The following is a 26,717-nucleotide window of genomic DNA, read 5'->3' as shown; positions in this document are numbered from 1 at the left end:
TGGAACGACTCTTGGTGGCCAGAGGCCCTTGGAAAAGCACCCATCCCGACGGACCACGCACGAAACCTGGGCGTCATCCTGGACTCTCTCTCGATGAACAGACAAGTCAACGCAGTCTCATCTTCATGCTTCAACATCCTCCGCATGCTCAAAAAAACATTTCGCTGGATCACCACCGAAACCAGAAAGACAGTCACCCATGCACTGGTTACAAGCGCCTGGACTACGGAAACACCCTATACGCCGGTATCACCGCAAAACTCCAGAAAAAACTCCAACGCATCCAGAACGCATCAGCCAGACTCATACTAGACATCCCACGCAAAGACCATATCTCTAGCCACCTGAAAAACCTCCACTGGCTCCCCGTCAATAAGAGGATTACTTTCCGTCTCCTAACCCACGCTCACAAAGCACTCTACGAACTTGGACCTGAATGCCTCAACACACGACTTACCTTCTACACCCCCCCTCGCCAGCTACGATCTTCCAACCAAGCCCTTGCTACCATTCCTCGCATCAATAAAACCACCATGGGAGGTAGATCCTTCTCCTACCTCGCAGCTAAAACCTGGAACTCACTCCCCACTCACCTACGTCTCACACAGAACCACCTAGCGTTCAGAAAGCAACTTAAAACCTGGATATTCGACAAGTAACTCCCCTCCCCCCCTCAAGCGCCTTGAGACCCTCTGGGTATGTAGCGCGCTATATAAATTTCTGACTTGACTTGACACTAGGTAAACAGAGTCACTGCTTTTGGACACTGGGGTTGACATCAGACAAGGGTGTGTCAATTCAATTCAAAAGGCTTTTATTCGGGTTGTCAAAACAATCCATATAAGCAGGAAGCATACATTAAAAAAATTAAACATAAAAAATACAAGTAACACATTACAACGTAAGAACAGAAATATCCATAAAAGACCGATACATTCCTCCACAACAGAATACATATATTTCCAGCCATGCATCCTTCAGGGAATCCGCCATTACTATGTTAAATTTCATCTTACATGATTTTCAGTCAATTCAGTATGCTCAATTTGTATCAGTGCAAAAACAGCAATATAAGTGCCAAATACAGTGCAAAGATACATCCAAAACAGACACAAACTGCTTCGTTAGATCAGGTTTCCATCAGTGCAAAATGAAGCCATAAAGTGCCATATGCTTCCCAAATAATAAAAACAGTTTAAATGTGTAAACCTCAGCCTCTGTGCAAAAAATGCATCCATAAAGTGCAAAAATGCTTCATTAGATCCAGAGTAAAAGTATCTTATTTTATGATACAAGATTTACTGACAATAAAATTTCCCTACGCTTATCTAAAACAAGTCATAATAAAACGACGTTTTAAAATTCAATTATGTACAATAAAATACTTAAGCTTCTCTTGTAAAAAAAAAAAAAGGGGGGGAGAGTTTATCAACAGGATGAGGATATAATTGATATGTGTCAACTATTCAATAATTACTGTGTCAGATAATTATAGATTTCCTGGCATATAAACATTTCATTATATACATGGCAACAGAAAAGCAAATATCTGGGCTTTCCAATATTGTAATTAATTTCATTGCCGAATTGGTGGATTGGACATTAAATTTTAAGAAGATCGGTTTCTGATCAAATATCCTTAAGAAATGATAAAATTTGCAAAACAATAAAAAGTGGCAGCAGCTTTGACGTGAGGTATGGTCGCAGGGGCAAATGGAATTAGTGCCAATTTTCATGTGTGGGAACGCCACAAGATGGTGAACAGTGCCTAGCCTAAGGCGCGTTAAAACAAATCTATGCGAGTTGTGCGTAAACATTGATAAGTAGTCCTGAAAACCATTTTTCAGATTTAGCTCTTGATAAAAAACAACTGTTGGTAGCGTCCTAGACTGCTTTACTCTGTTCTCCCTCATGTGTGAGACAGGATGTTGTTGTTGAATAGAATACAGTACCAATGTTGGATGTATTTCAACCATGGGATGCGCGAAAAATGGTCAAGCCTTAAGCAATCTCTGATTATTTCTTGAGTAAACAGTGTTTCTGGTTTTGACCATATAGATCGCCAAAGTGTCACAGGACGCAGGGCTGCTAGGTCTGTGATAAAGTTAACGCCTACCTCCTCATGCACAAGTATAGTTGAGGCTGATGGGGGGGGGGGGGGGGGGGGGTACACAAAGAACTCTCTTTAGGAATTTGTTTTCGTCAAGTTGAGGGGTTTTTCCCCAGTGATGACCCCAGATTCCTGCTCCATATAGAGCAGAAGACAAGGGTGTGTCTTAAGATAAACAGAAACTAAAATTACCCTGCTAATCCTAAGGTAATATTTACATAGTGTGTATTAGTGTATTTATTTACATATGTGGCATTATCTTGCAGTGAATATATACTTTTGATTGTGTGTGTGCACAGGCATGTTCACACCTATGTGTAACAGTATGTGCTCATGTATGCATGGTTCTGGAGTTATCTATGAGTATGCATGCATGCCTGTGCATCTCTAAGGTTGTGTATTTTTATGGGCACGGTTGAGTGTTTGTGTGTCTTTGTATGAATGTATTTTGAGCTACAGAATATGCCAATAAATGTGCACATTGGTGTGCATGTGTGTTTGAGGGATGGGTATGCCTTAGTCTGAATTTATTGGCTGTGAGTTTGTGCTTCCATGTGTAAATGTCTGTCTGTCAGTTTGCATATCACAAGGTGTGGTGATATTTGTGAGTGCAAATACATATGTGCATCTACATGAGCAAGTTCCTCTGTATTTTGCGTATCCATGGGTCTGGATATATACATCTGTGAGATATATATGTATATGTATGTGTATATATATATATATATATATATATATATATATATATATATATATATATATATATATATATATATATATATGTATATTACCTACTGGCGGTCGCCAGTAGGTAGTTATAGTTAGGATCTACTTTCCATAGGAAATCCGCATCATTCTATTGGGAATAACTTTGGCGCCGGTGGACGAATCTTCGCGAATTTCTCAAAGTAGGTGGCCCGTTCCGCCCCGCTCCTTCCCTGAAAATGTGGGGTGGGATTCGTCAAGCGGGGGCCGAGATAAAAGGGGGTCCCAAAACGTGTTTTCTCCATGTTAATTTCCGTAGGGCGGTCAAACTCACTTTCAGCCCGAACGGCTGAATGGATTTCCACCAAACTTGGCAAAATTGTAGGGACTGGTAGCCCGATGTGCCTTTGCTATGTCTCACGATATATGCTCCAGTGGTTTTTACGAAAATTAACTTTGAAAAAATATATTGGGCTACATTGGGCTATATATATGTTAGAGCCCAAATGTAGCCCAAAGATGGCCACCAGAGACAAAAAAAACAAATGTAGCCCAAATATCAGCCAGATGTAGCCCAACTATAGCCCAATGACCGAATGTCCCAGAGTGTTCTAAAGAACAACTAGAGCGCCAACAGTCTTACTTATAAAGTGAGACTTATAGTTAGGAATTAGCATTTAAAAAACCTTTGAAATTCACTGAAAAAACCATAGGTTTCACACCAGTTATAGTTAGGAATTAGCATTTAAAAAACCTATTAAATTCACTGAAAAAAACATAGGTTTCACACCAGTTATAGTTACCTGGAAATTTTACTGACATAAAACCATTGAAATTCCCACGTTATTGTTAGTTGGACTCACTATAACTTGCGCGCCTGCAATGCACTGCTGATGACGTCACATATTACATCACTCATGACATGGTCAGTGACATCACTCATGACAACACTGATGACACCATCCTTGTGAGAAAGTGACAGATATCCTTTCAGTGTAATGTAACCCTTGAAACACATATTCAAAAATAGAAACTAACATTTTCAAAAAAATGGAGATACCCATACCAGTTACAACAACCAATTCAGTAATTCCACCATCTATATACACATCCACTCATTCACCAACAGTTCTATATAGTCACTCGTACATATACTCACTCATCATCTGTAGTGATACACCTATACATCCTGTTACACACCGACAGTCATCCAAAAGTTACTCATACATGCAAATAAACTATTGAACATCCATTTATTTGCATATACAACTATACACACACTACCACCTTACTTCTAAGGAAACTTACCATACTTACTCACTTAAACAATCGCTTATAGAAACACATATTTATTTAAACAGGAACTCTTACAATCTCTCATTCTCTTATATACTCACTTATATACATCAATACTCACATATACTAGATTAAAACATATCTTGTTACTGATAAAGACACTAGTGAGACAGTCATTCACTCACTAACACACACATATACACACTCATCCACCCATACAGTCCTGCACATATGCGGTCTTCAAAACACATACAAACAGTGAGTCAGTCACCAACCCATGCAGCCACTTATACACAAAGTGAAACACTGATACATATATTACAATATTTAAAAGTTACTCGCTAATATATGTATTCACTAAGATACACTTAATAAGGCAGTTAACCAATCAATTCTTTAAAAAAAAACCATCCATTTACACACTTATTTAACCATTTATTCTTCCATCGTCGTTTACAAATACATATATAAAACATATTTTTCAGAAAGACACACATTCACTGGATGGTGTCATCAGTGATGTCATTAGTGATTTCACTGACCATGTCATGAGTGATGTAATATGTGACGTCATCAGCAGTGCATTGCAGGCGCGCAAGTTATAGTGAGTCCAACTAACTATAACGTGGGAATTTCAATGGTTTTATGTCAGTAAAATTTCCAGGTAACTATAACTGGTGTGAAACCTATGGTTTTTTCAGTGAATATATATATATATATATATAAACTCTGGAATACTCACCTGCTTCTTGAACGCTACACCCACGGCGCTGAAGAAGGCACATAACGCCGAAATGCATTCGCCACAGCGGGTGTTTTTGAACTCCATTTTTCCATCTGTTTCCTGAATAAAGGTGTCTCCAACGTCTCCCCTGAAGTTGGTCTTTCTTTTCTTTTTCTTTTTGGAGGAAAGTGGATGGACTTATATATATATGTGTGTGTGTATATATATATATATGTGTGTGTATATATATATGTGTGTGTATATATATATATATATATATATATATATATATATATATATATTTGGAATAATAATTTGCTTCTGGTGTCCATAGGTCTGTCCTACTGTGGCTCTATAAAGTGGGCCAAAGGCCTTTCTGCAATCGAGACTCAGGATAGGCAAATCAAGATGTCAAAGGCTTCTCATGGAGACAGAGGGCGCTGCAAACACTTAAAACTCAGCAGCCAACCAACAGACACAATAATGTTATGTCTAGCCCATTACTTAATTTTAGTAAGAAAGAAAGATCTTTAAGTTCACAGAAAAATGAAATATCAAAGAATTCAATAAAGGTCCAATTACATGGTTGCATTGTGTGAGCCCCAGAAATGTGCAGCACCCCCTCTTGTGCCCTCTTCTCTCTCTGGGAGTCTCTACGGTCCATGGGTGTCATATGTCCCCAACACTGGCCTGCTACACTGGGAGAACCCCCTGACCTGTTAACAAAGTGAAGAATTTGGGCTTCTGTCTACATTCCACCGTGTCCATGAAGTCTCAGGCTGCTAATACAGGCCGCATAATGAAATGGCTCAAAAAGATATTATGGATACTTTCCTTTTCTGCTCAGAGAATCATTGTTCTTGACATGATATTATCTAGATTGGACTGTGGTAATATCCTGTTCCTGTGGGCTGATAAAACTGTGATTAGACTTCTTCAAGTGGTTCAAAACTCTGCCACCAGGCTCCTATTTCAGCTTCCAAATGACTCTTCTGCATCTGGGCTTCTTTGCGATCTCCACTGGCTCACAGTGGACAAGTGGATTAACTTCTAGGCACTCTGTTTTATGTACAAAATAAACTCAGATTCGGGCCCTCGGTTCATGCAAAAACTAGTTGCCCCTTACCACCCCCACGTATTCTGCACTCCAACAACCGATCCTTTTTTACATTGCCCAGAGTCGGGCACATCCAAATGTGTAGCCACTCTTTTTCTTTTCTGTGCTTTAAACTGTGGAATGCTCTCCCTGAATCTCTCATATACTGCTCCTCCTTGTCTACCTTTTACAAGGAGCTTAAAAACTGTTTTTTCTAGGTCACACTTCCTGGCCACTGAACCTGTTGCTAAGTGCTGAAAATCCCTTCGGGTAGCTATGCGCTCTATAAGAACTTATTAATAATAATAATAATAATAATAATAATATTGGTGTAGGCCTTCTTCAAGCACAGGTGCGGTTGGCTCTAGATCACCCACATGGCTCATGTGTAGATCAGTTTAATCTCTTATTCCATTGAGGGTCTGCCTGTCAGCCGTGAGTGAGTAAAGCTCACTGTAAGCTGTGCATTTATCTCTCCCTCCTGAGGCGGAAGCCGGGAGGTTTCTCTCCTATCACTTTTACTGTGTACTTTAAAAAACTTGTTTTTAACTTGTTATTTCCGCCGCATTTCGCTCGATTTACAGAGCGTTTTAGGACCTACGATCTGTGAGATATTTCCGCTTGATTAAAAAGCGGTTTTCCTGGCATTTACCTCCGACGCTTCTCCCTGCTGCCTGGGCCTGCTCTCAGCTGAGTACTGACGCTGAGAGCGTGGTCCCGGGGAGCTGAAGCACAGACATCGGCCATCTTGGGTGGGAGTAAGCGCTCTGATGCGCTCTAGCTTCTATAAAAGGGGCTTCCTCGCTGTCTGCGCCCGTGTAAGCTGTACATTCATTTCTCCCTCCTGAGGCGGAAGCCGGGAGGTTCTCTCCTATCACCTTTTTGTGTGTTTTTAAAACCTGCTTTTAAACTGATTATTTCCGCCGCATTTCGCTCGATTTACAGAGCGTTTTAGGACCTACGATCTGTGAGATATTTCCGCTTGATTAAAAAGCGGTTTTCCTGGCATTTACCTCCGACGCTTCTCCCTGCTGCCTGGGCCCGCTCTCAGCTGAGTACTGACGCTGAGAGCGTGGTCCCGGGGAGCTGAAGCACAGACAGCAGCCATCTTGGGTGGGAGTAAGCGCTCTGATGCGCTCTAGCTTCTATAAAAGGGGATAGTCGCTCTCCGCGTAGCGGACGCGCCGGAGTCACGCAAGAGTCCAGCCCGTCTGCGCCCGTCTGCGCCCCGGAGGCTCCCAGTGCGACGGGTTGGGCTGTTCTATCTGTGATATCCACTCCAGCTGCCCTCATGATTCGTTATACATCAGCAGAGCTTCGGTCCTTGCACACGGTTGCATGTTCCTGTCATAAAGTCTTCCCGGGTCGATTTAGGGGCAAGAGGCGTTGTCCAGGTTGTGGATGGGCGATAGGCAACATCCCAGCCACTTTCCCGGACAGAGAGGCAGACCGCGTGAAGTATCTCTGTCTGCTCTTAAACACTCGATCATTGAGCAAGCATGCTTTGAATATTCACGATCTCCTGGTCACGGAAAAGCCTCTCTGTTTGATGCTGACAGAGACATGGTTAGGGGAGTCTTCTAACCCGGATATTGCCACAGCAATTCCTCCTGAGTATAATCTCTTCAGGCAAGATAGACTGAAGGGGAGGGGCGGAGGGGTGGCTCTGGTGGTGAATAATTGCGCCACCTGTTCCGTTATCCCCATAGATACCATCACCGGCTGTGAATCCCTCGCCTTTTCTCTAGCAATTTCACCCCATCAGTCTTTTAAAGGGCTTCTTGTTTATAGGCCCCGGGATCGGTAGGCCCCTTCTTTGAAGATCTCCAATCCGTAGTTTCCACACTGGCACTGAGATCTGAGCACTGTGTGTTGGCCGGGGACTTCAATTTCCACATGGAGGATGGCTTGGACCCAGACACAATTAAAATGCTTGATGTCACGGCTCCTCTCGGCCTCCTTCCTTATCTTTTTGGCGCTACGCATGAAAAAGGCCATACCCTGGATCAGGTCTTTTCCACTATCTCCATAGAGAGGCTGATTCCTCTGCCAGTGCTCTGGTCGGATCCCATGCTGGTTAAATTCCATGTGTGTGGTACTACAAAACCATCCAACACCAGCTCTCTGCAGCCTTGCCAAGCGCCCAGGGCATATCACCGGGTGACCCCGGACATGCTGGCACAGGCATGTTTGGATCACCCCTGCCCTATGACAGGAGAAAGGGACTTAGAGTCTTTGCAAGCTTGGCTGACGAAGATGCTGGACGATCTTGCCCCCGTGACTGCCCCCCCGTAAAATAGCGAAATGGGTGTCTGCCCCCTGGTTCACTGAAGCGCTGGCGGCTTCGAGACGGCAGTGCAAGGTGGCAGAGAGGGCCTGGCGCTCACAGTATGATCCCACGGCCAAGCTTGCCTATAGGACGTCCGTTAAAGCCTACCATCGTGACATCCTCCTTGAGAAAAAAGGCTATTTTGCAAAAAGGATTGAGAATGCCTCTAACTCGAGCAAAGAGATCTTCACTGTTGTGAGGGAATTAACGTCCCCACGTACTACTGCGACCCAGGCAGCTCCATCGGAGCCATGGGTAAGAGTTCTTGCCAATTTCTTCACTACGAAGATTCAATTAATCCAGGATTCTTTTCCCCGGAGGGTGGCTGGACATTCTCACAGCATCATGGGTGGATCAAATCTTACAACCGGTCCGGAGCCGATTCTGACTGAATTTCCGCCACTCTCTGGTTCTTCGTCCCTGGAACTTATGGCCAGACTTAAATCTGGATCGCCCCTTGACCCGTGCCCCGCCAGATTTCTAGCGAAGGTGGCAGAAGTTGTCAATCCTCTGGTGAACCCCATTCTTAATCTCTCCTTGAAGGGGGGGGGGGGTGGTTCCGCAGGCCTGGAAGCAGGCGATGATCATTCCTCTACTTAAGAAGCCTAGTTTAGACCCAGAGGCTTTTTCCAACTACAGGCCCATCTCTCTCCTGCCCGCCTTCGGTAAGATCTTGGAGAAGCATGTACACTCTGTGCTCTCCAGCTTTTTAGAATCTCACAATTTGTTGCATCCCACTCAATCCGGCTTCCGTACCAACTTAAGCACCGAAACGGCGCTTCTGGAAGTGTCGGAGGCAATTAAGGAGGTGCTGGATTCTGGAGGCAAAGCTATGCTTGTGATGCTGGACCTGTCGGCGGCCTTTGACACCGTCCCCCATGAGGGTCTCCTCGTCAGACTTTATGAGATCGGTCTGAGGGGGACGGTGCTCAGCTGGTTTAGATCTTTTTTGGCTGGCCGCCGACAAACGGTCTGGGCCCCCCCCCCCTGCTCTGCCGTGATGCCGCCTCTGGGAGTCGGAGTCCCGCAGGGCTCAGTATTGAGCCCGACTCTTTTTAACATCTTTATGACCCCTTTGGCAGCACTGGTGGAGACGTTTGGGGCCCAGATCGTCTCCTATGCCGATGATACCCAGCTCCTCTTTACATGTGGGAAAGGAGCAGATTTTGATGGAGAGAGTATCCGCGGGTGCCTTGAGGCTGTTTTTAACTGGTTCCAGTATAACAGCCTCAAGTGCAACTCTGATAAATCCGAAGTACTCTTTTTCGGCTGCCGGTCGGATCCAGACTGGCAGGAATGGTGGCCTGCCAACATGTTCCCTCCAGCAGGCTCCTGCCAGCTAGCCAAGAATCTGGGGATCAAGATCGACAATTGTCTGACGTTGAGATCACAGATCTTGGGCCTTACAGGTACATGCTTTGGCCTCTTGAAGATGCTCCGCAAGTTTTTGCCGATGCTTCCGGAAAATCATAGGAAGACTACGGTCCAGGCCTTAATTGGCTCGAGATTAGACTACTCTAACGTCCTTTATCTCGGCCTGCCGGAGTATCTTCTGCAACGGCTGCAGGTGGTCCAGAACTCGGCAGCACGGGCCATTTTTGGCCTTCACAGGCGAGTCGGAACCTCCGGCCTCCTGCAGTCACTTCATTGGCTGCCTGTCCGGAAGCGGATCGTTTTTAAGGCCTTTACCCTGGCCCACAAGGCTCTTCATGCCACTAGAGCTAAATAACTCCAGAAGAGGCTAGCTTTTTACTGCCCAACCCGTTCCCTCAGATCCGAGTCTCTTTCCCTGGCCGTGGTCCCCCGAGTAAAAAAGGCACGCATTGGGGGCCGATCTTTCAGGCTGTTGGCATCACAGCTTTGGAACAATCTGCCTGTGGCATTGCGGAGTATCTCCAATCTGTTGACCTGTAGGAAGGGCCTTAAAACTTGGCTCTTTGCTCTTTAGATACGCTCTTTTCTCTGATATTCGTTCCCTATCATTTGTGCTGTTGTGTTTTTACTGCAGGTTTACATTAAAGCGCCGGGACACTCCTTGGAGTAGCCGAGCGCTATACAAGACATCTGTAACATTAACATTAACATAAAGCGGGTGGTGGGTCAGTGACTGTTCCGGGGCGTATAGCTCAGGGTAGGCTGAGCATTTCCTGATGTCCTCCCAGGCCAATTGTGCGCACTTGGCTGAGTTCAATTCAGTATGGCTCCATTGAGGTGCCCTCCCAGTCAGGCCACTCAAGGGTATTGTATGTGTTGTGTCTCTCTCTATTGCTAAGTGGATGATATATGGCAGGGGCTATATCCAGTGGTGTGTGCTGTGCCTGTGCCTGTGCACAGAAGTAGTACAGCTCCAAGTCTGGTGCTTCTAATCCCCATCGTCATAGGGCAAAGTTGGTGTTTCCCAGTTTATTCTGGGCTGACCTCTCGCCCAGGCTAGGGTAAGAGATACTTTCACTTAGAGCTTTGAAAATGTCAATAGGACAAAGTTGAGTCTTTAAAGGAGTGCCACATCTAAATGTTATTATGGGTTTAGAAATAAAATACTAATGTTTTTATCAATTGTTTACATTTTATTTATTTTTAAAATGTAATAACAGATATTACAATGGTAAACCCCTTTTCACACCTTGCAGCGTTACATTGGAACGAGCTTCCGCTGGAACTACGGCTAACTGAAGACTATATGACCTTCAGGAAGAAACTTAAAACATACCTATTCCCTTAGAATTGCCGCCACTGACCTTAATTGGACCAACTCAACTGACCACCCGCTTAGCGCCGTGATATCTCAATGGGATGAATGTTGCACTCTATAAATAAGTAAATAAATAAATAAACACTTCCAGGTCACAATAACATGCCCATGATGTCTGTGGTATATGTTCTGTGTGCAACATACGGGACGTACGGTAGGAGGGATGGTCGGGGAGAGAAACGAGGAATAGGAAATGGGGAGTTGGTAAACAGGTAAGTGAAGTGTTTACTGTTGCCCAACCAAGGACTCTGTTGCCCTCCAATGTTTGCGCTCCACCCATGTGTAGTGTAGTTCCTATTTTCCCAATAGGCTCTGCGCATTGGAAAAACATAAACAGCAGTGTAGACGTAGGACTGAGGTCATCTAGGTCTCTACTGACTATTTTAAACTTAATTTAGGTTTGCGCCAGCTAGCTCAGAGGTCACTGGAAATTTTCTTAAATGAATAGGGAAGGACAACCTTCCCTGGCTCAGATAAGAAGGGATTCAGTTTCCGACAACCGCATAAACATGACAACTTTGCTCTCCCAGAATAAGAGTATATCTCTAGAGTCGTGTGAAAACAATAGACCGCTATTTCACTCAGTCAGTAGTGCATACTTAGTTTCACCAGAATGCAGAGAAATAGAGAGACGGGCGTTTTCAATAAAAAGGTGGTATTTATTGAACAGTCTTCTTTCTCATGCAAGAGAAATGAATTGCCACAATTGCAATAATAAAAGTAAAGTGCGTACAGTAAAAGTAGTAGTATGAAATAATACTGTAAAAGCATTGAAACGGTTTCTTAGCCATATGATACTTTAAAATGGATAAAATATATACATACATAAATACATTGACTAAAATACTCAACTGGTGCTTCTAACTAAGCCTACCCCGGTGTATCTGACCTAAGCCTAACACTTTAGGAAGGGATGAGTAAGTAGCAGTTTTACGTTAAGTTGGTTAAGATAATTTTGCCAAGAATCTGCATCAAGAATTCGCTTAAGGGTTTAGTCAGCTCCGTACCTTGGTAATAGAATGTGGGAGGTCTGGTATCTCTTTCCTCAGGACTCGATATCCCAGCAACCCGCAAGGGTAGGCTGGAAACGCCGGAGCCGGATTTTCTCGGCTGGAGAAAAAGACAGCGTCTCTCTCAGCGTGTCAAACAGGAGGGGCGGCTTCCGTGGGCACTCGCATCAGCTGGGCTCTCGGGCAAGTAGATGGCCGCTCTGCTCCAAACCGCAGTGTGTTTGCTTAAGGCAACTGTTGGTATTTTATACCTGAAAGGTGCCGGGTTTGACGTAAGGTTGAACACAAGACGTCACCAAGAACTAACAGTTCTTGCAGGACTTCAGGAGTTCTTGTTCAAATCAAAACAAAGCAGGGGGGTTTTCCCTGGCTGCTGGAGACTTGGTTTGTTTAACTGCTTAACTGCTATGGAACGTCCAGCTCCAGTGCTGGACGTTCCATTGCGCAGGTGCAGTTCGAACGTTCAACGGCCGACAGCAGCACTACGGAGGTAGTGGTGCCGTTGGCCGGTGGACGTGCGCAGCACTCAAGGGGTTAAAGAAAGCGTTGTGCTTTCTAGGAGTCGATGGGAGTAGCCGTGCTGTGCTTTGGATTGCATGGGCTATGACTGCATATGAATCTGATTCTTATGCCTTTGTCAGCATATTATTGATTATAACCTCACAAGGGCATAAAACTGGAATATCGAATTAGGGTCCTAGATATGAACACGACACATGCATTGGATCATTTTCCTTATAATTGGTATGTCATTGTTGTGTGAGAATATTCCCACCTTGCTTTTTGGTTGTAATGCACCCTGGGTATGTGTGGGAGGTGTTTAGGATTTTATGTCGCCTGGAGCTCTATCTGGTAGGTCATACTGCTGCCCATATTAGACCATGCCTGTTATTGGTGCCTGCGCCCCGTCAGTATCCTTTGAAGTCTGCCAGGTGATGCGGAGGTCTAGTAGGATCGTGGCCCATGCTCCTGCTATCGGGAGTTTGCCTACCCCTAGGGTATCCTCTCGGTGTAGAGCGAGGCTCTCCGACTGTCTAATTCACAAGGAGCTAAAAACCTGGTTTTTCCTGGTCACACTTCTTGGCCGCTGAACGTGTTCCTAAGTGCTGGGAAACCCTGCGGGTAGCTATGCGCTATACAAGAACTCAATAATAATAATATGGGTGAAAGCCTAATTCAAGCACAGGTGCAGCTGGCTCTAGATCGCCCACCTGGCTCATTTAGATCGCTTTTGCCTCAAGAGTTGACACATACAAATTGCTCCGAGTGCTGATTTCTCTCTGCCTCTTTGGTGGGGTTATGGCTCTGATGGCATTGGCAGGCATGCCCGGCGTACCCTTTCCTTTTGCAGCAGCTTCAGTTGTGTGGAGCTGTAGCAGCTTCAATGAGGTCAAGGACTGCTGGTAATAATCCGTTCAGCGTGCCTGCACCGCGACGCTCGTCTTTGACCCTTGTGGCCCCCCAGGCCAGTTGCACACGCGTGCTCAGCCATGGCCGGTACCACCTCCGGGTTGGGTCTCAGTGAATGGCTGGCATTGACAGCTGCGGCCTGCCAGGTCGGATCAGTGCTTTCACATCCGCGTTGATGACAGCTCTTCTTGGGGTAGTTCTGATGTCAGGGTGCAGCCGGCACATATCGGGGCACCAGACAACACAATGTTGAAATTCCCTTGAATGTTTTGGCTCAGTTTATAATGAGACTGTAAGAGCCCACACAACACAGATGTCTCCTGGCTGTTCTCCGAATGGCAGTCCGCTTTCTCTGGGTGTTTCTCATGCCGGAAATATACTGGGCGTCTCTCCTGGGCAGGCTGACCCGCTGCAGGGCCTGGCACTCTCTTTCCCTCTCTCACTAGGCTGACGTCTAGGTGCTCTCCTATCCAGGACTGCAGAATTCAGGTGATGTCCCCTCACCTGTGAGAACCTGTCTGTTCTGTAGACTCCAACAATGGGCACACAGCAGCCCTTCGAATACTATTCATAGCATTCCTCGGTCAAGATAAAGTGGGTTGGTTTGCATCCTACTTTTAGAATACTCATTTTACAAAGAGGGGCTGCACATTCACTCTCTAAGGCTCTGGAACCGGTTTGGTTCTCTTGACATACTGGTGACACATCACAAGAGCTGAACCCATACTAGTAACAGCACAGTAGCACAATACTCTGTCTACCTGCATACTGATTACACATCAGAGGAGCACAAGCCTCTCTCTGCCACTATATTAGTGACACAGCAAGGAGCATAATCCTCTCTCTACCTGTATACTAGTGACACATCACAGGAGCACAAGCCTCTCTCTACCTCTATACTAGTGACACGTCAAAAGGAGCACAATCCTCTCTCTACCTGAATACTAGTGACACATCACTGGAGCACAAGCCTCTCTTTACCTGTATACTAGTGACACATCACAGGAGCACAACCCTCTACCTGTATACTAGTGACACACAGTAGCACAACCCTCTACCAGTTTATCAGAGACACAACACAGGAGCCAAACCCTCCACCTGTATGATAGTGACACAGCACAAGAGTACAATCCTCCACCTGTATACTAGTGGCACACCACAGGAGCAGAAGCATCCCCCTGTATACTAGTGACACAGCACAGGAGCACAACCTTCTACCTGCACTGATGGCACATCATAGGAATACAAACCTTTACCGGTTTACTAGTGACACAGCACAAGAGCACGTCCCTCTACCTGTATACTAGTGACACAGCACAGAAGCACAACACTGTACCTGTATATTAGTGACACATTATAGGATAGGAGCACAACACTACCTCTATATATAAGTGACACAGCACAGGAGCACAACCCTTTACCTGTATACTAGTGGCACACCACAGAAGTGCAACCCTTGTATGCTAGTGACACAGCATAGGAGCACAACCCTCTACATGTATACTAGTGACACAGCACAGGACTAGTGACATAGCACAGGAGCACAACCCTCTACCTATGTACTAGTGGCACAGCACTGGACCAGGACCTTCTATCAGTACACTAGTGACACACTACAGGAGCACAACCCACCATCTATCTACTAGTGACACATCACTGTAGCACAACCCTCTACCGATATACTAGCGGCACAGCATAGGAGCATAACCCTCTACCTATACCTGTGGCACATAAAGAACACAACCCTCTACCAGGAGTTGAGACATAACTGACTCCACAGAATTTCCGAGTCCAGTCCTTCTTGGTGATGCTAGAAAGACGCACCTCTCTCCACTGCTGAAACACTCCTATTCTTGCTGGGGTGAAACATGCCTCACCTGATAACACACAGGCTCCTGCTCTAAGCCACAGTGTGACATACCTCACCTGATAACACACAGGCTCCTGCTCTAAGCCTCAGTGTGACATACCTCACCTAATAACACACAAACACCTGCTGAAAGCTACAGTGTGACTTACCTCACCTGATACCACACTGCGTCTTAAGTCTAACCAACTTTTCTTTGGTTCTCACAGAGCAAGTTAAGAACTGAGAAGTACAAACTTAATCCTGAGTTTAAAAAACTGCGGCGGCTCATGAAAGAAAAGGAGCAAACACTGCATGAAAAACTGGAGGAGATGGAGAAGAAAATTCCCATGGTAGAAAATGCACATATTACCAGATTGTCCAATCAAATCTCCTCTCTAAAATCCCTGATAACCGAGATAGAAAAGAAGTGTGAGGAGCCGGTGTCGGAAATCCTGAAGGTGAGATACTGTTTGGTAAATAAAACAAAAGAAGGAAGTGAAATATTCTTATTTTGTGTGCATTATTAAATGTATGAGTGGAACACATATGATCTCCTGGCAGGGTCGATGCTAAGTGACTCCACGCACTCTGACAGTCGCACACAATATACAGACATGGATTATTTACATTGTCCTACTTGATGCTGAAAGTTCAATTCAATATACAAACAGTGGAATGTACAGTGACCTCTCACCGTGTTATATGCAAGTTAATGCAAATCACAGGAGTATGCAGTTCCTGGGGTGGGGGAAAGGAAAAGGGGGAAAAAAGGAGGGGGTGGAAGGGGCCATCTGTGTGAAGTCTGGCACTAGATAGAGAGTGCGTAGTCGCACTGGGAGTGCTCCAATAAGGAGCAAGGTCCCTCACACACCCGAGGGGTGTCATGCTTCATCATAGGGCAGCTCCTCGTTGGGCCGGCGCTGCAATACCCAATGTGCCCCGCAGAGGGGGCTCTTTCCTGGAGTCTCTTCTGGTTTCCGTCGTGAAGCTAGGTGTTATGAGGGAGCTTGTGTGTGGTGAGTAGAAGTGAACAAAAGTGCTTGTGATCTAAAAATGGCTACAAGAAACTCCAAGGGTAATTTTATTCTCCTGGTTTTTGTGCCAAAAAGACTAATGAGTCGTTAACTGAAAGGGGGGGGGGGGGGATTTATACTCGCTTGGGTCTAGATAAGTGTGTATGGTGTGTGAATGGTCGACATGTTTCTTGCCCTTTAGTGTCGCAATGTCCCGTGCGAGCCAGGTGCGGGTAGGTCCGGGAAAGTGAGGAACCTCAGTCAAGTTTTCTCCCATGCTTAATTACCGATTACTCTGGCCTGCCACGGTTGGGGCAGTCACATTCCTCAAATGAGGTGCATGTCCACAAGAAGGTAGACCAATTTTAATCTCTCACATTTTCGCACTCTTGAGATTACCTTCGAATCCAGGCTATAGGGGAAGTCCCTTTTGAACAATACCCAGTCACAGCCTTCTCCTTGATAGGTAGATGTATCCTAGGTCCTGAAGAATTGCCTTCAAACCGATTCCCCCCCCCCTCCTTTTTGGCCCCTTTTCCATTCCCCCTCTCCCCCCTAGGAACTGCATACTCCTGTGATCTGCACTATTGATTGATGCTGGACCTCCCAAGCCCTTGTCCCTCCCTGTGAGATTGATATGCAAGTAAATGCAACACACCAAGGAATTGAGCAATTCCAGTGACAGAAATTAATACTTGGAGACCAAGGAGCAAAATGTGAAAAAGCAGGATAAAACTAGAAAGCATGAGGTCAGCCAACATGATAACTTTTCTCCTGATGCAAGTGGCCACTTACCTTCGCGTGCACTGATCTCATGTTAGGGTGGCAAGCAATAGTAAGTAATTAAGTAATTTATTAACGGTTCACTTATTTAAAATCTTTACAGTAAAAAAATGCATTTAGAAATCGGCTCTACACCCCCCCCCCCCCCCCCCTGACCTTCCAGTCCCTTTTTGTTTTTTTTAAATATGAGTTCAAGGCTCTTTTAGTTAAACATGGGGAACTTGAGAAGATAATCATTAGCGGACACGAGAGTGCCCTGCTATTATGTGTCCCGCCTGTGGCGTCCCATGGAATGTTCAAATACAGGGTGTTGGGGAAAGAACCAGTTCCTCGCTCCCCTTTACTGTTTTGGTATCTCAGCAACCCCAGTGATGGTCCGAAGGGCTTTGGCTTTTAAGGTGTCAACTTTTCGACTGCTCAGCCCTACTACAACACTCTTTGATGCCTTGTTGTAGTCTGAATCCATCAGTTTGGTTTTTTAATTGAACTCCGGGGGTACCAGGCTGTTTTCCTGTTTGGAGTTTTGACAGTGCCCCTGGCTCTAAGGATAGTGGCGGCCATCGAGTGCCTGTCTAATAAGATGAAAGCTTCAATACTCTTGCCAGGATGCAGGTATTTGTTTCAGAAAATCACCAGTCTGAAGCCTTCTTACAGGTCCTTGTGCCCTTGTCCCTAAAAATGAGGTTTAGCAACCGGTAGCGATCCACGGCCAGTTTGGGGCAGCAACATAAAAGATGAAGCCAAGATTCCTTGTGATAATGGCATAACCGGCAGAATGCTGCTCCACCCTTACGGGCGCATGCTGGATTAAAATCTGAGATCCTAAGTTCTATAAGCTGCAAGAACACAATATTTCTACGTGCCTGGACTGAAAGAGCCTCTCGTAAATATAATTGAGCTTTCCCCAGGATGTGGGAGGAATCGATTGCTGTTGTGTTGTGGTTATAGTGGAGCGAGGCTCTATCCTTTTCACTCGAGATAGCCTGGACCTGCCTCTTCATTGTTTTTTCCAGGTGGTTGTCGGAATCTCGAGTAAGGGCTGGCTTTCTGCTTCGATCTTCAGGTTCCCAATTTCTTTGCTCAGCTTAGAATGCCAGGAGGAATCCACTTCCCTGAAGATCTATCCCAGTTGGTGTTTGAGGGAGTTATCTGAGACTATGAGGACCCAGATTTATTACTTAATTAGATCTCTCTGTAATGCCAGAATGGGTGTATTACGGCCAAATTTCAGTAGTAGCCTGGCTTTTCCGGCTTGTCTTGGCACTTGCATCATTGCTTTATCTGCTTTTGTCTGGGCCACTGCAATTATTTAATCCAAAGCCCCTGGGAAAGCCATGTGGCCATAGTTGATGGTCGGGAATAGTTTAGCCTTGAGGACGGTCAATGCGAAGATTACTCAATTGAACTTTGCGATTAGATGTTTTATGTGAGTCGCTGGCGAGGGCTTCTCCGATATCCAAACCCTGCTATAGCAGGTGTTGTCCCTATTTGGTGGTTTCCCAGTTACCAGGTCGATTGCGTTTTATGAGGGTATCTTCCAAATACAACTATTTTATTTTTGCTCTGATTGACCAGCAAACAAATTTCCTTATTATACTTGTGCAGTTCATTAAGGGCTTTCTGGAGCCCCACCCTGATGTGGTCCATAAACCACTGTATCGTCTTCATATTGGAGGATTGTATGCCTCACATACCCAATGTAGGGGCCACTAGGCTGGCTTTTTTAAAAGCGTTGCCCAGATCCGCGGTGTAAAGATTGAACAGCTGGGGGCCCCATTTGAGCCCATTATTGGTTTCGACTCTTGATGTAACTGTTGTAGGGCTTGTTTTGACCCGAACGCATGTCCCTCGTATAGAGCTGTAATTGCTTTCAAGGGCTTGGTGGGGATCCCCAGGCTGTCAGTATTCCCCAAAGCACGCTTTGATCTACCCTAGCAAAGGCCGTGCTGTAGTCTATGAAACAGCAAAACAGGGCGGGTGCTTGCTTTGACCGCTTGTTTGCAGAGGTGGGCATGCGCAATGATGATGGTTGAGCTGTTTGACCTGAACCCTGACTGGTGTGGGAGTGTTCTGTTTTTGTTAGCTCATTCCTCCAGGTCCTTCAGTAAGATTCGGGCATTGGCCTTGGCTTCTAGGTGTAGCAGTGCGACAAGTCTATAATTGGCTGGATTTGAGTGGTCGCTTTTCTTGTGGATGGGGAACAAGATTGATCATTTCCATGACTGCTGTGAAAATTGCCGTAGCGAACGCGTAATTATATAATAGAGTCACGATCGAGGTTAAGAAAGCCCGAGCTAGTTTAAATATGGGTGCAGGTATTCCATTTGGCCCTGGGGCCCGTTCATTTTTTTATTGCCATGATGTTCTTCATTATCTCTCCTTCTGTAATTGTGGGCGCTTGGATGGTCTTGAGGCCTGTTTCCTGCACACTGTTAATGAGGCGTCCAGCATTTTGGACTGCATCTAAAACATTCTTAAGGGTTTGCTTGTCTTCTGTAGGATCTTTTGTGTACAACCCTTTTACATATATTTTCCACACGTTTCCTGCTACGCCATTCTCTTTTGTCGGACATTGTGTGCCCAGCTGATTGATGTATATCCATTATTTATAATGTTTTTTTCCTTTCATCAAGGAGAACACTTTTAGCCATTTCTCTTCAATCTCCTTTCTTTTGCATTCCCATGCTTTCTTCCTGTATGCTATCCTCAGACCGGCTTTCGGCCTCGCTTCTGACAGTGTGTCCCTTTCTTTTTTGCTCTAAGCTCCTTCCTGAGTGCTTGTTTGCTGTCCATAAGGCCCTTTGATGCACGCAACTCGTGCGATGAGGATTCTGCTCTGGGACTCTTGTTTTTATGCTGGGCTTCCCCCAAATTCTGCTGTAGGTCTGTAATGAGGGCTTATGATTGACTTATTACATCCAGCGGATATTTGGGCCCTGGGCATGCTTTCCTCTTTGCTACTCCCTCCAGCAGGGCAGTTCCCAAGTTGGTGGTCCATTTTATTCTTTGGAGGACTCTAAGCTGCTTTTCTCCTTCTGGGTTCACCTAATACTTGCTGAAGAGCTTCTGGTTACGGTGTTAATTGGAGAGTGGAGCACAGAGGCCTGTGGTCGCTCTCTCCTCTGTCATAAACTGCAAAGACACCAAGCCTTTCGGCCAGCCTTTTGTTGAGTAAGATATAATCCATTCTGGAAACGTTCCTGAAGGTCGCTTGGGGGCGCCACGATGGGGAGCGTGTTTTTACATGAAATGTGTTGATTGTAGTTTAGAATTTTGGAGCAGGGAGAGAAGGAAGCTCGCCTTGTCCCTTAAACTATGCGAGTCAGGTTCCTTGTCCAAACCTCTCGTGTTGAAATCTCCGGCGATGACCATGTAATGATGTTCCAATTTGATTAGTACTTCCTCCAATGTACTGGTGAAGGTATACACAAATTTTTGCGTTTGACTTTACACTGAATTGACATAGCAGTTTATTAGCCACAGGTACAATGGGTGACGATTCACCCTGTTCTCCTTAATTAACAAGACTTGCAGCTTGGGAGATTTTACACTTATTTCTGTGGTTTTGAATTTGCGTGAGTGGCTTAGGAAGATCGAAAGGCCTCATGACGGGCACCTGATGTTCGTAGAATCCGACTAATGGTGTCTTTGTCATTGCCCAGGTTTCTTGGAGGCACACAATGTCTCCCTTTGCTGGATAGTCCTGTAGCTCCTTGTCCCTGATGATTTTACTTAGTCCTGCGATGCTCCAGCATATTAGTGTTAGTTGTCGTTGATCAGAGAATGCCTGTTCTTTCCACTCTTCTAAGATGAAACTTTGTCTCCTGTTAGGGATGCTGCTGCCTTGATTACTCTGTTGTTGTCTGCTCGATTTGACTATGTATGCTCTGCGTTGATTGTCTCTGTATGTGATACAGATGTTTGTAGCGTTACTTAATAGTTCCAGGTCGATTCTGCCTCTTTTCCTGTAACTGTTTGTACCATGCATAACTAAGAGGGCCCCCATGCCCTTGTGGGGGGCGTGAGAACATACAGGTATTTCCTCGGGCTAGGTTGTTGTACGTCTATGCCCCAGCTGGCAAGCTATTGTGTTTCCCCTAAGACTGCCAGTTGAAGATGCTGTTGACTAAAGCTCACTAGGGTGGATTCGCCATGGGTATCGCCTTGTAGCTTTCTAAATTTTACCCACTCCAGATTCGATTTGTGTGAGGGTGACAATATGACTGAATAGCCGAAGGATGTTGGACCTGTTCGGGACATCATGGGAGCCCTAGATATGGTACCTGGGGTGAACATCAGCGCATCTATTTGAGGCGTTTCTTTTGACGCGTTCCTTTTTCAGCGACCTTTGACCCTGTCACCAGGCAGGTCGCACCCCTCAGCCACCACACGGTCCCCCTGTACCGCTGCCCGCTGTGTCCTCGCCTGGCTGCCCCCGCTTGCTGCCGTTCTTCTCTCCTCTGCCTCAGACTACTTTTGTCCTTCCGTTTGTGGCAACTGCTCTTTCTTTCATTTTGCCACTGTTTTTCTGCCCATTTCCGCACTTCCTCCACTGTCGCCTGTGCCCTGCCCCCCACCCGCTCCCCTCCCTCCGTGCTTCCCGCCGCTGTCTCCCTGCGGCCCCGCCCCCTGGTGCCCCATTCGCCAGCCCGCTCCTGCCTCCCAGCTGCTCATCCCTCCCATTGCCCCTCATATGGAGGCCGCCCGGTGGTGAAGGGAGCGACCATTGACCCAGTCACCAGGCAGGTCGCCCCCCTCAGCCGCCACACGGTCCCCCCTGTGCCGCTGCTCGCTGCTGCCCACTGTGTCCTCGCCTGGCTGCCCCCGCTTGCTGCCGTTCTTCTCTCCTCGGCCTCAGACTACTTTTCTCCTTCCGTTTGTGCCAACTGCTTTTTCTTTAATTTTGCCACTGTTTTTCTGCCCATTTCCGCACTTCTTCCACTGTCGCCTGTGCCCTCGCCACCCCCTGCCCCCACCCGCTCCCCTCCCTCGGTGCTTCCCACCGCTGCCTCCCTGTGGCCCTGCCCCCTAATTCCCCATTCGCCACCCCGCTCCCGCCTCCCAGCTGCTCCTCCCTCCCATAACCCCTCATATGGAGGCCATGCAGCGGACGCGCGCCGCTGGCGCGCCGTCCGCACCTGGACCGCGCCCAGCGCCAGAACCCCTGGACCCCGAAGCAGCCACAACACCAGACTGCACTACGACTCCAGCACCCTCCACGCACTCAACCCTGGACGAGACCACTCCTGCTACAGGGCCACCCTAAAGCGCACCCAAGGGCCCTTCACTTGCTGGAACTGCAGCTTCACCAGCATCTGGCCCGGTAAACCATCAACCAGAGAACCCAACCACCTCCGCTGCATCCTCCTCAACACCTGCTCCGCTCGCAAGCACGCCATCGAACTCTGGGACCTCCTAGACTCAACCACCCCCAACGTCGTCTTCCTGACGGAAACCTGGCTGAATGCCACCTCGGCACCAGACATCGTCATAGCCATCCCAGAAGGCTACAAGATCTCCCTCAGAGACCGCACCAACGGAGTGGGAGGGGAATCGCCATCATCCACAAGGACACCCTCAGAGTCTCGACCAACACCGACTACACCCTCACCACTGCCGAGCACATGCACTTCCAGATCCACACCGACCCCAACACCACCCTCAGAGGAACACTCGTCTACAGACCACCCAGACCCCGACCACAGTTCAGCGATTCCATCGCCGACCTCATCAGCACCCACGCCCTCGCCTCCACGGACTACATCCTCCGCGGGGACTTGAGCTTCCACATCGAGAACAACGACGCCAACTCCACCGCCCTGATCGACAACCTCGCCAACCTCGGACTCAAACAGCTCGTAACAACACCCACCCACGCAGCTGTACACACACTGGACCCCATCTTCTCCGCAAGTCCCTACATCTCCTTCAAACACACCATCGAACCACACTGGACAGACCACAGATGCGTCCACTTCACCTTCAGGAAACCCACCACACACCACCGCACCCTACAGAGGCCACGCCGCTGCTGGAGCAAGGTCACCGAGGACCAACGGACCACCACCCGCGCACTGGGACCACCCGCCGACCCCGACACCGCCGCCATCAACCTCAAACAGTGGATCAACGACTGCGCCGACACCCTCACCCCACTCAGGACCTCCGCCACCAATCACACCAGCAAAAAAGCTGCATGGTTCACCGAAGACCTCCAGACCTCCAAGCGCACCTGTCGGAAGCTGGAAAAGAGCTGGCTCCGTGACCGAACAGCAGACAGCTACACAGCCCACAAGATCGCCACCCGCAGACACCACCAACTCATCAGGACCGCCAAGAGGACCGCCTTCAAGGACTGCCTAGACAACAAAGCACACAACAGCAAAGAGCTCATCAACATCGTGAAAGAACTATCCAACCCCAGCTCCATCACCAACAACATTCCACTATCACAAGACCTGTGCAACTCACTGGCCATCTTCTTTCACCGCAAGATCATCAACATCCACGACAGCTTCAACACCGCCACCCCCACATCCACCGCCGAGACCACCACCCCTGCGACCACCACCCGCACCAGTCGCCTGACCGCCTGGTCCAACATCAGCGACGAAGACACCATCAAGACCATGAACTCCATCCACTCCCGATCCCTATCTGGCCAATGCCCTCACCACGTTTTCAACAAAGCCAGCACAACCATCGCACTCCATCTCCGGAAAACAATCAACATCTCCTTCGAGACAGCAATCTTCCCAGAGAGCTGGAAACACGCTGAGATTGGCGCCCTACTGAAGAAACCCAAAGCGGATCCCAACACCCTCAAGAACTTCCAGCCCATCTCCCTGCTCCCTTTCCCGGCAAAAGTCACGGAGAAGATCGTCAACAGACAGCTGACCCGCTACCTCGAAGACAACAACATCCTAAACCCATCCCAGTCCGGCTTTCGCAGCAACCACAGTACCGAGACCGCCCTCATTGCCGCCAATGACGACATCAGGATCCTTATGGACAAAGGAGTGTTCTGTTTTTGTTAGCTCATTCCTCCAGGTCCTTCAGTAAGATTCGGGCATTGGCCTTGGCTTCTAGGTGTAGCAGTGCGACAAGTCTATAATTGGCTGGATTTGAGTGGTCGCTTTTCTTGTGGATGGGGAACAAGATTGATCATTTCCATGACTGCTGTCAAAATTGCCGTAGCGAACGCGTAATTATATAATAGTCAAGATCGAGGTTAAGAAAGCCCGAGCTAGTTTAAATATGGGTGCAGGTATTCCATTTGGCCCTGGGGCCCGTTCATTTTTTTATTGCCATGATGTTCTTCATTATCTCTCCTTCTGTAATTGTGGGCCCTTGGATGGTCTTGAGGCCTGTTTCCTGCACACTGTTAATGAGGCGTCCAGCATTTTGGACTGCATCTAAAACATTCTTAAGGGTTTGCTTGTCTTCTGTAGGATCTTTTGTGTACAACCCTTTTACATATGTTTTCCACACGTTTCCTGCTACGCCATTCTCTTTTGTCGGACATTGTGTGTCCAGCTGATTGATGTATATCCATTATTTATAATGTTTTTTTCCTTTCATCAAGGAGAACACTTTTAGCCATTTCTCTTCAATCTCCTTTCTTTTGCATTCCCATGCTTTCTTCCTGTAGGCTATCCTCAGACCGGCTTTCGGCCTCGCTTCTGACAGTGTGTCCCTTTCTTTTTTGCTCTAAGCTCCTTCCTGAGTGCTTGTTTGCTGTCCATAAGGCCCTTTGATGCACGCAACTCGTGCGATGAGGATTCTGCTCTGGGACTCATCCTGCTGGATCTATCAGCAGCCTTCGACACGATCTGCCACCGCACCCTAACAGCACGTCTCCTTGACGCCGGAATCCAAGAGAAGGCCCTGGCCTGGACCACATCCTTCCTCTCCGACAGAACCCAGAGCATCCGCCTCCCACCCTTCCGCTCCAAGACCGCTTAGATCATCTGCGGCATTCCACAGGGTTCATCCCTCAGCCCGATGCTGTTAAACATCTACATGGCACCACTCACCCACGTCGCACAACAACACAACCTCAACATCATCTCCTACACTGACGACACCCAGCTGATCATATCCCTCACCAAAGACCTCCACACCACCAACGCCAACCTCCACAGAGGAATGTAATCCGTCGCCGAATGGATGAAGGACAGCAGGCTGAAGCAGAATTCAGACAAAACGGATGTCCTCACCCTCGGCCCCACCCCCTCAGCCTGGGACGACTCCTTGTGGCCACCTTTGCTAGGAACAGCCCCGGAACCCACCGACCACGCACACAACCTGGGGATCATCCTTGACTCCGCCCTCTCCATGACCGAGCAGGTCAACGCCGTCTCCGCTTCCTGCTTCAACACCCTCCGAATGCTCTACAGGATCTTCAAATGGATCCCCTCCGACACGAGAAAAACCGTCACCCAGGCCCTCGTCCCCAGCAGGCTGGACTACGGAAACGCCCTCTACGCAGGAACAACAACCAAACTCCTGAGACGGCTCTAACGCATCCAGAATGCCTCGGGACGACTGATCCTCGACATCCCCCGACGCAGTCACATCCCACCCCACCTGAGAGGCCTACATTGGCTCCCCGTCAACAACAGGATCACCTTCAAACTGCTCATCCCCGCACACAAAGCCCTACACAAAGCCGGACCAGCATACCTCAACGACCGACTCAGCTTCTACACCCCCACCCGCAGCCTCCGCTCTGCCAACCTCGCCCTCGCCACAGTTCCACGCTTCGGGAAAACCACCCCCGGCGGTAGATCCTTCTCCTACCTCGCCGCCAAGACCTGGAACACTCTCCCTACCTATCTACGACAGACCCAGGACCTGCTGGCCTTCAGAAGACTTCTCAAGACCTGGCTTTTCGATCAGTAGCAGCCAAATTCCCCCCAGCGTCTTGAGACCCTCACGGGTATGTAGCGCGCTTTACAAATGTAATGATTAATGATTGATTGACATTGGTGCATCAGTTATGTGCCTCTCCTTCGCCTCTGCTAAGGTGTTCCGGCCAAGATTTGGCAAGAGATTGCCGATGCTGTGCTGCGGTCGGCCTGCTGCTCCTGCTCCTGCTGAGGTGCTAGCTAGGCTTTCTTTTTTCTGTTGCTCCCTCTGGCAGGGTGAGCTGTACCCTTTCAGTCCATTCTGTGTCTCAGGTCTTGGTTGGTGAAATGCCATGATCTGTGTGTTGACGTATGCATTTTCGGGGATTACCACTGTTGCTTTATTCATGCTTTATTCAGGCCAGGATCTGATGTAGGCGCAATTAGTAGCTCTGAGCCTGGGGGTTGCACTGACGCGGTGAGGACTCACTCCTGAGAGAGTTTTCTTCTGTTGTTGCCCGTTGCGTGATCTGCTGTTTGACATTAAAGATCCGGTATAGCGGTCTTGGATTATCTCTTTCCTACAGACTGCTGCTTGGCAATGTTGCCGACATGATTGATCTTCTTTTGGCTTTCAACTTTTTAAATTGTTTTTTCAGCTTCTTCTTAGCCCTCCTTGAATGGCGGACTTCCTCTCATGCTCCTTCTGCCCACTCAATGTCTTTATTGTGTGCCTCTCCTTCACTTGTATCAGCAACACTTGGGCTGGCAGATGTTTCTTTCCCCTTTCT

The 26,717-nt window shown here is 47.4% G+C and overlaps 1 protein-coding gene across 2 annotated transcripts in view; it reads left to right on the top strand.

The window, feature by feature from the left end:
• Window positions 1-26,717, top strand: part of LOC147710243 (E3 ubiquitin-protein ligase TRIM39-like) — a 139,224-nt gene that overhangs the window by 50,565 nt on the left and 61,942 nt on the right. For both annotated transcript variants that reach the window (XM_086920916.1, XM_086920917.1), the window contains exon 3: window positions 15,509-15,739. In XM_086920916.1, coding sequence (XP_086777042.1) covers window positions 15,509-15,739 — 231 coding nt within the window. The remainder of the gene's footprint in view (window positions 1-15,508; window positions 15,740-26,717) is intronic.

Source organism: Lissotriton vulgaris, chromosome 5 (genome assembly GCF_964263255.1).
Source record: "Lissotriton vulgaris chromosome 5, aLisVul1.2, whole genome shotgun sequence".
Classification (NCBI taxonomy): Eukaryota; Metazoa; Chordata; class Amphibia; order Caudata; family Salamandridae; genus Lissotriton; species Lissotriton vulgaris.
The sequence above is the reverse complement of the archived record's forward strand: the minus strand, read 5'-3'. Positions and strand labels throughout refer to the sequence as shown.